The sequence below is a fragment of the Phoca vitulina genome, unplaced genomic scaffold (genome assembly GCF_004348235.1).
Source record: "Phoca vitulina isolate PV1807 unplaced genomic scaffold, GSC_HSeal_1.0 scaffold19, whole genome shotgun sequence".
Taxonomy (NCBI): domain Eukaryota; kingdom Metazoa; phylum Chordata; class Mammalia; order Carnivora; family Phocidae; genus Phoca; species Phoca vitulina.
This window is the reverse complement of record NW_022589722.1, coordinates 24138616-24151169: the sequence shown is the minus strand read 5'-3', so window position 1 is coordinate 24151169 and position 12554 is coordinate 24138616. Positions and strand designations below refer to the sequence as shown.

At 60.0% G+C, this 12554-nt stretch overlaps 1 protein-coding gene across 1 annotated transcript in view; it reads right to left on the bottom strand.

Annotated features, from left to right (window-relative positions):
- Positions 1-1821: 1821 nt before the first annotated feature.
- CYTH4 (cytohesin 4) overlaps positions 1822-12554 on the bottom strand; it is a 28374-nt gene continuing 17641 nt past the window's right edge. The window contains exons 9-13 of the mRNA XM_032416663.1: positions 7596-7707; positions 6129-6205; positions 5715-5786; positions 5043-5197; positions 1822-3859 (exon numbers count right to left, since the gene is read on the bottom strand). Of these exons, the coding sequence (XP_032272554.1) occupies positions 3787-3859; positions 5043-5197; positions 5715-5786; positions 6129-6205; positions 7596-7707 (489 nt within the window). The 3' untranslated portion in view covers positions 1822-3786. The remainder of the gene's footprint in view (positions 3860-5042; positions 5198-5714; positions 5787-6128; positions 6206-7595; positions 7708-12554) is intronic.

Genomic DNA, 12554 nt, shown 5'->3' with positions numbered 1-12554 from the left:
ACCTTCTTATCCACTCCGCCCCTCCTCCCCCACCTCCCACCCCGCCCAAACATAACCTCCAAACAGTCTCGATTCACCCCAGGGTAGGGGCTGCATCGGGCCCATGTCTGAGACCCCCTTGTACAGGGAAGTCCGCATTAAAGGTCGTGTCATGGAACTCACCTGGCTCAACCCTTCAAGGAGGAAGATCGCATCTAGAGGGGCTAGGCCGCTAGGGCAGGGTCCCAGAGCCAGAAAGTGAGAGAGCCAGGGTGTCTGATTCCTCGGCTGAGCAAGGGGCCCTGTGCCCGGCAGGAGGCGAGAGCGCAGGCCCGTGCTCATCGGTGCCTGTGAGCAGGCTGCTTGAGCCTGCAGATCCAGCTGCTTCCCCTTCTGGGATGCCCAGGCCCAAGCTCTACTCTGGGCAGCTTCCCCTCCCGCAAAGGGCAGCTCTCAGGCCTCGCGGCTGCCTACACAGTGGCAACTCTCATTCATGTGTGGTGGGAGCCCCCTGCTGCCCAAAATGAGGAGTGGCGGGCCGGTGGGGAGGTGGGCAGAGGGCCACCCTTGGGAGCAGCGAGGGGCCTGGGCCAGCAAGTCCGAGCCCACTGGTCCTTCCCGACTGTGATGTGGCCCTGGCTGTCCACCTCTTTGGCCAATCCCCCCACCCGCAGCAGCACCAACTTTCTCCCAGTTCCCTGTGTCTCTACACACCTGCACCCGCTGAGGCTGAGGCCCAGAGGGCCTTTTCAGTGGGTTTCATCCTAAGCAAGAATTATTGAGCACTGAGCAGGGACAGGATGGCCTGGGAGGAGTTCACAGTTGGTGTGTGCGTGCGTGTGTGTGTGTGTGTGTGTGTCGGGGTGGGGTGCAGCAGACACGAGGTGAGCTCACTGCAAGATCAGGTGTGTGTCTTTCCCCCGACCTGGCTGCCAACAAACACTCATGCACAGCTCCTTTGAGAAGCCTCTCTGCCCAGCCCAGCCCTCCACTGGCCCCCGTGCCCCCGGCCGTAACAGCGCGGGTTGGTCTAGGCTGTCCCTGCCCCTTCGCACCTGTTTTCCCCAGCAGCCCCCAGCTCCCTTTGAGGGCCACGGCTTTATCTCCATCATCTTTGGATGCCTGGTTCCTTGCATGGAGCCTGGTACTTGGTAGGCGCCGGGACCGGAGCAAAGAACGTATGGAGAGACTGATCGATCGGTTTGGCACCTTCAGTCCTCAAGGAGCAGCTCAATGGTGGAATCTCAGGCAGGGGCCCGGGAGAGGGTGTGAGGGCCACTTCATCGCCCTACATCCAGAGGGGGCTGCCTAGAACCCTGGAATTCAGGATCGCCCGATTGTAAACCCCATGTGGGCTTATCCCCCCAGTGCCTGGAACACTGTAGCTACTTAAACATTGTGGAAAGTACCAATGAGTGAAGGTTACTGAATTCCAGCTTGGGAACCCTCCTCCCCCTCCCCAGTGACCGCTGGGGTCAGCCTGTACTTGCGTCCTTCCGGAGCCAGGCTGGATACCTGCCTTCCGAGGCAGCCGCTCACTCTCTCTTTGGCCAGCACTGCCTGTTGGGAAATTCTTTTGCCTTTCCCTGGCCTTGACAGGGCCACTTCTCCCCTGCCCCTGCTCTGAGGGGACCTCCGTCACAAGTCCAGCCTCTGGGGACATCTGTCTGGGTGGCAGCCGTGTTGCCCTGAGGATGAGGGTCCAGGGCCCTCTGAGGGCCCACTCTTCCCTGTCTGGTCCTCCTGCCTTCAGCTGGGAAAGGAACGAGGGTGAAGGGCCTGAACGGGGGGGATGTCAAGGACGGCAGATGTGGTCACAGAGAGGACAGACCCCACTCCCGAGATGTATCATGAGCTTTATTCTGTCTTCTGAGTGATTTCCAGGACAGCCACTCATGCCTGCAAAACACTGCTTCCATCCTCTCAACGATGGGGGAGGAAGCTGAGGACCAGAGAGGGAAAGGGGGGCGGGGGGTGAAGGCCACACAGCGAGCGTGTGCCAGGGGCGGGAGAGGACCTCGGAGCCCGTGACCCTCAGCCCAGTGCTCCTTCCGTGACCCCCGGCTGTCCCTTCAGGGGCCTAAGGAGGCGGCAGCGGTGCCATCCAGTTCCCAGGCTGACGTGGGGTCTGTGGAAGTCCTCAGATGTCCGCCAAGGCCCCCTGCAGATGCCCATCCCAGACCCTCTTCAGTACCGTGTCATTACCAGGCACTCGCACACCTCCGGAGACGGGGATCTCACCCCTTACAAGACAGCTACTCTCTCCCTGACCCCACGAAAGGTGTGCGTGTGTCAGTGGGGGTGGAGGGGACGAGAGACTGCCTCCCCTCCCCTGGGGAGCCCACCTCGCTCCGGCTCGCCCACTCAGGCTGGTGGTGGGGCAGACGCAACCACATCTCCTGCTTTCCTGCCAGGGAACTGCCCTCCAGGGTCTCCCCCAGAGCCCGTGTGAGGGGGTGAGAAGGGCTTCTGAGAAGGAGCCTGTTCAAGGAATCCTCCTCCAGGCTGGGGCCTCCCTGAAGGCAGAGTTGCTTGCGTGCGTGCTGGGAAGTCAGCTCAAGCCTTGATGCGCTCCCGCGGGTCTCAGGGTGCCAGGACCCGCCGGGGCAGCCCCTCACCACCACAGGACCCCTGGTCAGTGGTCAGCAGAGAGGCTGGGGCTGAGGCTCTGCCACAAGCTTCTATGTCATTCAGTGGCACGGGCGCTGCCTCCAGGCCGCCCTCCTGGTCACCACGGTTCACAAAGCTCTCTCTTCTTGGCTTCGTGGCTGTACCACCAGCCCTGCTTGCATACATCTGTCAGGGATGCTCTCTGCCATTTTCTTGAGGATTCCCACCTGCCCCTCCTCCAAAATGGACATCCTTGCGATTGGAGCCCACTCTGCTCTTGGCTTCCCTGCAGCCTTCGGTCGGAGCCCCACCAGCTCAGGCATCAAGTGCGGACATCTCCAGCCAGAAGCTCCTTAGGTGGATCCAGTACAATCTTGTCCTTCTACTGAAAGGAAGTGGTCCGTGAGGAGGAGGTGGCAGGTGGGGCACCGCTGGGATCTGCACTGGGGCTGTTACCGTTGCTGGGGGTGAAGGGCACAGACAGAGAAGGCACCAAGACGTTTCTATCCAAACCCCGCAGTTTTCCAAGAACCAGAGGAGTGTGACTTCGCAGAGGACACACAGCAATTTGGAGACGGAGCTGGGATGGAGTCTGCAGGCGCTGGGCTCCTAGTCCAGTGCTCCTGGCATCTCCCGGCGGTCCTGTCTGTGGGTCTGAGCTGTGTGTGTGGGTCCCTCAGGCAGGGACGGCCAAGCCCCAGCCAAAGACAGGGGAGGGGCTGGCTGAGAACCCCCTGAGCAGAAGGAGGAGGCATTACCATGGCCAAGGGCGGGAAGCACTCAGGATCCCCACGGCTCCTCCTCCCTCGAGGGCCGACAGCGTTTCAGAGTCCAGGAGATGTTTCACAGAAGAGGAGACTGAGGCCCAAAGGGAGGACAGTGTGCTGGGTTCTGGGGCTGCTTTCCTCGCTCCTTGCTGCAGTGACGTGGGCAGGGGGCGGGGGCCTTTCCTGGCAGTGCCTGGGTGCCGGGGGCCGGGGGACCTAAGTGCCACCTCTGAGCCCGTGAGGCTTCCCACCCACCCTCCTGAGCCCTGCCCCCTCTACCCCCCACTCCTGGTAGCTCAAAGTCATGGGGGCGGGGACAATGTCTATGCGCCAGAAAAGGGTGTCCTGGGGTGGGATATAAGTCTCCAGGTACCACAGGTCATGGGGTTCCCGTGACCCCTGGACCCCCCGGCACCACCTCTCAGGAAGCTCAGTGCTTGTTGGCAATCTTCTTCTTCCGAGCAGAGACCAGGTCGTAGAAGGGGACACGGGTGATGCTGGCTCTGAAATGAGAGCAGGTGAAAAGATCGCAGGGCTGGGCTGGCTGCCAAGGGGCTCCCAGCTCCCAGGGTTTGTAGCAGGGGCGCGGGTCTCCCAGGGAGGGGATGGCCTGCCGGGCTGCAGGAGAAAGGCCAGATGGCCCCACCAAGGACCAGGTTACGGTGAGTCAGCCTTGCCCGGAGTCCCACAGGCCGGGCGGGAGAGGGTGAGGCTGAGAGCGGACAGCCTTGGGAATTCTGCCCCCTCCCCCAGTTCTCGGGACCCCTCTTCAGACTCCCAGAAGGAGGCGGAAGGAGCCCAGATGGAGCCAGCAGGCCTGCTTGCCCCCCACTGGCTATGTGCGGGGGCAGGGCCCTCCCCTGGGCGGGGCTCGGGGCCTCATCTGTAAAATGGAGGTCAGAGTGGGTTTGGCCAGGGCACTTCACAGGACTGCTGCACGGCTTGAGGGGAAAGACCCTGCAAGTCCCTGGGACACAGCCCCTGGCCCGGCAACCCCTCGGTGTCATCCTCTGGCTGACAGGACCCACCATCACCCACGTCTCCCCATTGGCTCTTGCCCCACACCTGGCTCCCTCCACTGCCCATCCCGGCACCTCAAAATCAGCTCCTACACCATGGCCTTCCTCACCTGGCCACACCCCTTCTCTGTTTACTAGTCTCCCCAGTGCCCCCAGGAGAAACCCGCACTAGTTGCCATGGCGACTAAGGACTTGGTCTCCCACTGCCCGGTCCCTGCAGAGCCAGGCCCCCCGCACTGCCCGGCACCAGGCCCCCCAGGACACCAGGCTGCTGTCCAGGGAGGCCCTGCACTGACCTGCCCTCTCGTCTTTGCCGGTACTGGTCCTTCCCCTTAGAGAGCCCTTCCCTCCCTCTCCACCAGGTCTTTCCAGGGCCACTTTGGATCCTGGTGCCAATGAGAGCGTCATTCAAGAGCACTGACCACGGGTCAGGCACTGGGCAGAGAGCTTTACATGCAACATCTCATGGGATCGTTCCGCCAGCCCATGAAGTTGGGGCCTTGCTCCCCTGTGTCCTGGGGCCTGGCTACAGAACCTGGGTGGCAGGGATTTGCATGCCAGAGACAAGAGGGAGATTCTGGATTTAACCCCTTTTGCGGACAAGGAGACAAGGCCCAGAGAGAAGCAGGGGCCTCCGGGAGGGACAAGAGGCCCAGCCGGCCCTTACCGGATGGCCTCGATCCATTGGTCGCGCTCGTCGGCGCTGGATGCAGAGATGCGATAAGACTCGTGCTTGCCCTCCACCACCTTGCCCTCGCCGTCCGTCTTACACGCCTTGATCTTCTGGCCCCGGCAACTGGGGTTGTAGAGCTCCAGGCAGAACTGCGGGGAGGTGGCTGGGTGAGGGCTGGGCAGGGGTGGGAGGAGAGGGCGGCCGGGCCGGGCTTTCCCGGGCATTCAGCGAGGACTAGCCACTTGGGGCTCGGACCGACAGCAAGACACACCCCACCCCGGGCCGGCTTCCCGTGCAGGGCCAAGGGGCAGGAGCTGCTCCTCCTCACGTTGAGAACCTACTATGTGCCAGGCACGACCTAAATCCACCGTTTCCCCTAAAACCCCCAGCTGACTGCTGGGGAAACTGAGGCTCAGAAAGGAGCAGAGACTTACTCAAGGTCATCGGCCAGTGTCAGAGGCAGGCTCTGAGAGACAATGAGACCATGCCCTTTTGATGCCATTGACCTGCCCCCAGGACCCACGGCCTCGGGAGGGAAACTGAGGCAAGCCTAAACCCCACCGAGGGCTTTCTGGAGGGTCCAGGCCAGCCGCCCCCTGGCCTCCCTCCCCATTTCAGAAATTCCCCCAGCGGCTGGGGCTCTCAGGACCCCACTGCGCCACCTACTGGCTTCTTGGGGTCGTCCACCTTCTGCACGGAGAGGTTCTCCAGCGGTATGATTCCCCGTGGCTCCTTGTCCTGCAGGAGGGGCCGGGGAAGGCCAGGATCAGCAAATGCAGCCTTGACACCCAGGGCAGGGAGTGAACTTGTGGGGCTCCCCAAACTCATAGAGGAGTGCACTCATCTCCCCAGACTCTGTCCAGCCTTGGAGGGGGAGGGGAGCAGCGCACAGAGAGCCTGGGCAGGGAGTTAGGAGGCTGCCCCTCCTCCTCCTTGCCGCTCAGTTTCCCCCCCTGTGAAATGGGTGCGGAGGGGGGCTGAATGATCTCAAAGGGGCCCCAAGCTCTGTGAGTGGACTGATTAGCACTAGTCTGGGAGTAGGGAGAGGGGCAGGGGCAGGCTCAGGAGCACCCTGCTTACAGTGGTGAATTCGAAGTAGTAGAGACAGTTGTCGGTCAGGATGAACCAGCGGCGTTTCCACGTCTTCACGCGGCCCCCTGCAAGAGGCCAATGGCGCAGTCAGCCAGACTTCCTCTCCCTGGGCCACTGACCCTTCCTTCCGTGAGAGCGGGGCCTGGAGAGCTTTCCTCTGCCCCTTCCTCTCAAGCCTCCTAACCCCCAGCCCACCACACTTTCCCCCAGACCCATCACTTTGTCCCTCAAACACCCTAGCGGCGCCCATCACCCCAGGCTACCCCTGTCCGCTTGAGCTGGCATTCGAGGCTCCTCCAAGATCAGGCCCCAGGACCAGTGGCCGCCCTTCCCCCTCAGTTCATCCCTTGGCCGGCTCCCTGCCTGGCACCGTGCTAAGTATTTCGTCTTTCGCTTGCCAGACAATGTTCTAGATGTTTTTAGAAAATATTTGCTTATTAATCCCTAGAACCGCCTATGAGGAGGGGACTGTTATTAACCCCATTTTACAGATGAAGAGACCAAGGCACAGGGAGGCGCAGTCATCTGCTCAAAGTCCTGCAGCGGAGCTCAGATTCGAGCCCGGTGTCCTAGCTCCAGAGCCCAAGTGCCTGGCCATTTTGCCACACATTGAACCCTCCCAGTGCTCGTGATGACCATTTCACAGCCGTGGAAACCAAGGCCGAGGAACCTGACCACTGGCACGTGCAGGGAGGAGCTGGGATCTGTGACTTAGAGTCTCCCTGGGGCTGGGAACTGTCTGTCGGGCAAGGAAGGAGTCGCCATGGTCTGCAGAACGGCTGGCATCCGGGCATGGGGCCGTGGAGGGCTCGGGCGGGCATCCCCAGCCCAGGTCTCTGTTGCAACACGAGGTGTCTGTCCTTACCTGTCTCCAAACGCCACCATCCCTGGCTGGGCTACCTCCGCTGGGGAGGCATCCAGGAGTGCTGGGCCCTGCAGTTCCCCTGCCAGATTTGGCAGTCTGTCCCTGCTGCGAGAGCCGTCACCCCAGCCCCCACCCGTGGCTCCTCTCTGCAGGCTGGAGGTCCTCCCAGCCCCCTTGTCATGCTGAAGGGAAGCTCCCCTGAGCCACATTCCGTCCCATTTCCTCCCCCATCCATCAGGGACACCCAACCTTCTGCCCACCCACTTGTTGGCTGTGTGGCCTCAGACAGGTACCCTAACCTCTCTGGGCCGGGCTTCCTCAGAAGCCCTCCAGGAAGAGAGAGAGGCCTGTAGTTGAAGGGTCTATGGGCCTCTCATCTCCTCTTCCTGCTTGTCCTCCCCTCCCCCACTGTCCCCTTCCTGCCCAGGACAGACAGATGGAGGGATGGGGCAGGCGGACGGCTGGGGGGCGGGGGTGTTGCCTGACTCCACCCCTGAGGCTGCATGTCAATGTGTGCGTGCGTGGTGTGTGCTTGCATGTGTCTGAGCGCACGTGCCACGTGCCTGAGTGTGCCCGAGCGTGCGCCTCACCCAGTTTGAGCAGCCAGCCCTCGCGGTCGGGGTTGAAGAAGGTGTGAGTGAGGTCATTGCCGTCGTCCTCCGGGATGGAGAAGGGTTCGCTCTTGATGCTGTCAAAGAGGTTCTGGCCCCAGAGAGGGGCGGGGAAGAGCGGGCTGTGATGTCCACCCCAGTCCGGAGCCTGGACCCTGCTGGGTCCGCGTGGCCTGGAAACGCTCCCTGCTTCCCCCAGGCCGCTGGGGCCCCCAACCCCACCGCATGCCAGGTCCCCCCGCTCTGTGGCCAGAGCAGTGCACGCACGCGGAGGCCGCTCCTCAGAGAGACTGTGCCCAGCTGCCTCGCCCATGCCTGTCTGCTTGCTGGGCTGGGTCTCCCCCACCGGATGGGGCGCTCCCCCAGGGCAAGCCTGGGTGTCACAACCCCCAGGATTCCCCCAGGGCCTGGCCTCAAGCAGGTTGGCAACTCTTTACCGACCAGTCGGTTGATGGTCCCCCCCTTTCCTCCCCCCCCGGCCCCCGTTGCTAGAATTCCAGAAGAGCACCGGCTTTGGCGTCAGGCTATCTGGGTTAAAGTCTCAGCTTAGTCACTCGATGGCTGTGTGACCATGGGCATGTTCCTCAACCTATCTGAGCTGCTGGTCCTCATCAGCAGAAATAGAGAGAAAGATGCTGACCCCTCAGAGTTCTGGGGTGGGGTGGGGTGGGGTAAATGGACTACACAGGGGTCAGAGCCCCTCCCTGCCCTAAGTCTAGGGGAAGGTGAAGAGGAGGGAGGGAGGAGTACAGCTTCTGCCTTCACCCAGCCACCCAGCACCCCTCTTACAGGTCAGATGAGGGAGTCAGAGACCATCACCCCAGTGTCTGAGAGTGTTGCCGACAAGGACACCCGGCTGGGACCTGTACACCCCCACACCTGTCTGCCTGTGTGTGCACACACAGACGCTCAGACATACACACACACTGGGGCAGAGCAGCCAGAGTCAGGGCCTCCTTAGGTAACATCCATGAGGGCAGGGGGGCCCCCCTTTTGCTTAGCTGCAGTAGCAGAGACTTCCAGGTATACCCTGGGTAGGGGGACACGGAGGAGCGACCAGGGAGACGGGGATTGACTGCCTGTGTCAAGAAGCCCAGCCCAAGGACAGACTCAACATGGGATGCCGAACTTGGCTCTCAAGGGCAGGGACCTGTTCCAGGTGGGCTGTGGTCGCAGGGCTGGGAGTTCCCAGAAAGCAGATTTCAGTTCTCCATGCAGGACGTTCTAGCAGTTAGAGCTGCTAGCATATGGATGGAGCAACCTGGTATGGTAATGAGATCCCCGTCACTGGAGGTATGCAAGCCAGGGCGGAGACCTGTCCGCAGTGTCATCCCGGTGTGTTTTGAACCCCCTGCCACAGGGCCCTGTGTTCTGTGATCAACCTGCCCGTGTTTCCAAGTGTTTGGAAAAACATTCTCAACTGTTTCAGCTTATTAAAACCAGACCCAGTGCTGGATCTCCATCTCGAAGATAATTAGCTCCCTTCTGTTGCCTTTGTGTATACTGCTGTTCCGATGGTTTCCTTGAGATTTGAAATGAAAAATTTCACAAGTACTGTTGGATTCCCCTAAGGTTTTAGAAATGGTGTTTGCTGGGTTTTAAAAGGTCTTTGCTGACCCGATAGCTCCGGGGTGGGGCGGGGGTGGGGGTGGTTACAATCCCACCAGAAGCAGCTTTTCCTGGGCTTCGGATGGACTCCAGAATCCCTGGCTCAGCCTGGCTGCGCTGGGGTGGGCGTAGGGAGAAGCAGGGACCACAGGCCCTTTTTTGGAACCCCCGCACCCCTAGTGCAGCTGGGGAGCCCTGTTGCCCCTCCTGCCCAGGCCCAGCCCTGGGAATTCCCAGGTGGTGCTGGCTGATGGAACAAAGGCCAGTGGCAGAAAGGCCTTGTCAGCAGAGCTGTCAGCACAGACAAACGTTTGGGAGGCCCAGGACGCAAGCAGGGGGCCAGACAGGGGGGTCTCATCCTCCGCGGTACCCACAAGGGGCCCCCTGGCAGCTTCTGCGGGTGGCCTATCAGCTTGCACGTTCTGCCCCCCACAAAGGAAACAGCACGGTTCATCAACCGTTCCTGCACCTTGTAAACACCAGCCCTCCCCTGTAAGTAAACACCCCTGCGCGGGGGCGGGGGGGGGCGGGGCTGGTGGCCACCAAACCTGGCTGGGTAGATGCCACCTTCCAGCGGTTCTGCTGGTCTTGTCTCTGTCTCTCTCCACCCCCGGTTTTCCTCTGGGGGCTCCCCCCCAGACACTCTCTGTCCAGGTTGCTGAGGGGGTGCACACCCCCTGCCCCCCTGCCCCAGGCTCCAGGAAGGAGCGAATGACTCCCATCTGGCCAATCAGAACATTTCCTCCTGCGGCCACGGTGCCTGGTTCAGGGAGGACGTGTGACCCAAGCCAGCCAATAAGCCTTAGTTCTGGGACTTCAGTTTTAGCTGCTAAGTGAGAATGAACCCTGAAGCTGCCTGGGCAGTCTCTGCCGCAGCTTGAAGAGAGCCTGTTTAGGAGGGAAGCCAACATGGAGGAAAAGGTTGCCGAGAGATGGAGAGACCAGATCGAGTCCTGACCTCACTGAGCACCTGGATCCAGCTGAGCCTGAAGCCGGCGGATCTGAAGCCAAATCGATCCCTGATCTTTTCCATTACACAAGTTGAGATTCCTTTAGCCAGGAAGCAACCGGTAACTGGGAAACACAGCCAAGTCCTCCATCCCCAAATCCTGCCTTCTGCTCTCTGCTGAAGGAAGGGCCCTGGAGTCAGAGAGGCATGGGTTCGAATCTGATGTCCTCGCAAACTAGGAGACCCCTGGCCAGCTCCCGCTCTAGGAGGTCAGTTTCCTTTGCTGTGAACTGGGAAGGGTGCCCACTGCCTAAGGGTGTCAGGAGGAGTTAATGAGAACAGAGTGCTCAGAACCGGACCCGGTATGTGGTCAGTTCTGATGAAGATGTTTGGACAAAAACCCAGGAGGTCCAGGGCTGCCCACAGCAGAAGATGCCCTGCACTGGGAGACTGTTCCCCTGCCTGAGCCTCAGTTTCTCCACCTATAACACCAGAGGCTGGAGAGCCCTCCTTCTTGGCCTCTCTCCTTTTTCTGCTCTTCCACCTGAGCTCCCTCTCTGGGCAGCTCTCTCAAGGTGAGTGGCCCCATTCTTGGCATTTCTTGGGTGCCTGTCAAGTGCCAGGAGCTTGAAGTGCATTAACTCGGGCTTCTCAAGAGAACCACCAGGGGGCACCATCATCTGCCCACTTTGGGGGTGAAGAAACTGAGGCTCACACTCAAGGTCACATAACCATAAAGGGCAGAGCTAGGATTTGATCTCCTATCCTCTGAGTCTGCACCCTGTACCTTTGCCCTGAGTCTCTTAGGCATTCTGCCTCATCCCTATCAGGATAGCCAGGGCAAGACGGGCTCAACCCGCCTGTCCCCTGCCTCCCATAGTGCACCTCTCTGAAGCCTTGCCCAGCTTAAAAGCATTATGTGTCCTCAGCAGGGCCCAAGCTCCAGTACCACGATGGGGAATCTTTCCACAAAGTGACAAACTTTGAATATCTGAAGGTGCTTAAAGGTGAGGTCTTGCTTTACATATAGGGAAGATGAGGCCCAGAGAGAAGGCAGGCAGATGCCCCCCAACCACACAGCACCCAGGTTTCCCCCCAGACTTCTGCGGTAAAAGCCCCGAACAGCAAGGACCAGGCTTGTGTGGTTCTCTTTGCACCTTGGGAAGGGGCTAATAAACCCTTCCCAGACCTCCCAGGCAGAGTGTGACCTTAAATTGAGATACTAGACCCTAAAGCCCCAGGAGGAGAAAGTTACAAGCTCTACACAAATGTAGCGCATTGTTATTAACAAAAGGCTTGAATTGGGAAACATGCCCAAGGAGGGAGGTGTTCAAGAAGGCTCATGGGGGAGGTTGGGGGGCTGAGGCAATAATGCTGGTATGCCATTAACTCATTATCTGCCAGACCAGGTGTGCCCAGCCTCCTGTCACCGGCACCACAACGAGAGGACTTACCGATTCCCAAATTTATTTTAGATTTCGGGCACCTTGCTAAGTGCTGGGGTTTTAAAATTATTATTAGTTATTCTTCATAGTGACCTAAGCCACCATTTAGACCCTGTGCTCTGTACCTGGCAGGGGCTGTGCCCTTTACATTTTTACAAATTGCTACTCCCAGCAGCTCGGTGACGCAGGCGTCATTATCCTGGTTGAGAGAATGGTGGCTTGGAGAGGGGGGTGAGTCATTCCCCAAGGTCACCGACAGACAAACGGGGCAGACGGGGATTTGACTCGAGCTCTAACCAGCTCTCAAGGCCTCATTCTGTGCTGTGGTCCCCCCACCCCCACCCCCATGATAAACTTTCTCCTCTGGGGACCGAGGAGGGTGGTGGGCTAAGGGCGTGGCAGTTCTCAAACAGGGAGGGGCACCCGAGTCCTTCCAGACCCAGGCTTCCCCCCAGACCTGACGGGGTGCTAAGCTGGGAGGGTGGGGTTCTCACCCTCTCCTCCCCTCCTGCCAGGCTGTCACCAGGAAGCAACGGGAGCTTTATTGAGTTCTGGGGCATCTTTAGTCCTGGAAATGAACTGTCAATTCATTTTTGCTGCACCAGGTTCTGCAGCTCACTCCTGTGTTTACAAAACAGTTCCAGTTCCGTGTTGCCCATAGTTACCAGGCAACCCCCTGAGGCTCATTCGAAGCCTCCTTCCCCACCTTGCCACGTGTCCCTATCCATACATACCCACACCCCCAGCCAGCCACTGCGGACCCTTCTCCCTTTCCCAGCCAGGCGAGGCCTGGGTTCTGGCAGTTTCCCTTTTCTGGACTGTCCTTTCCCTGTTTCCCTCTGTGAAAACTCCCATTCAATCTTCAAGGCCCAGTTCAAAAGTCTTCTCCTCTGTGAAGTCTTCCAGGATGGCCTCCTTTCTCTGCCCCCAGGAGAG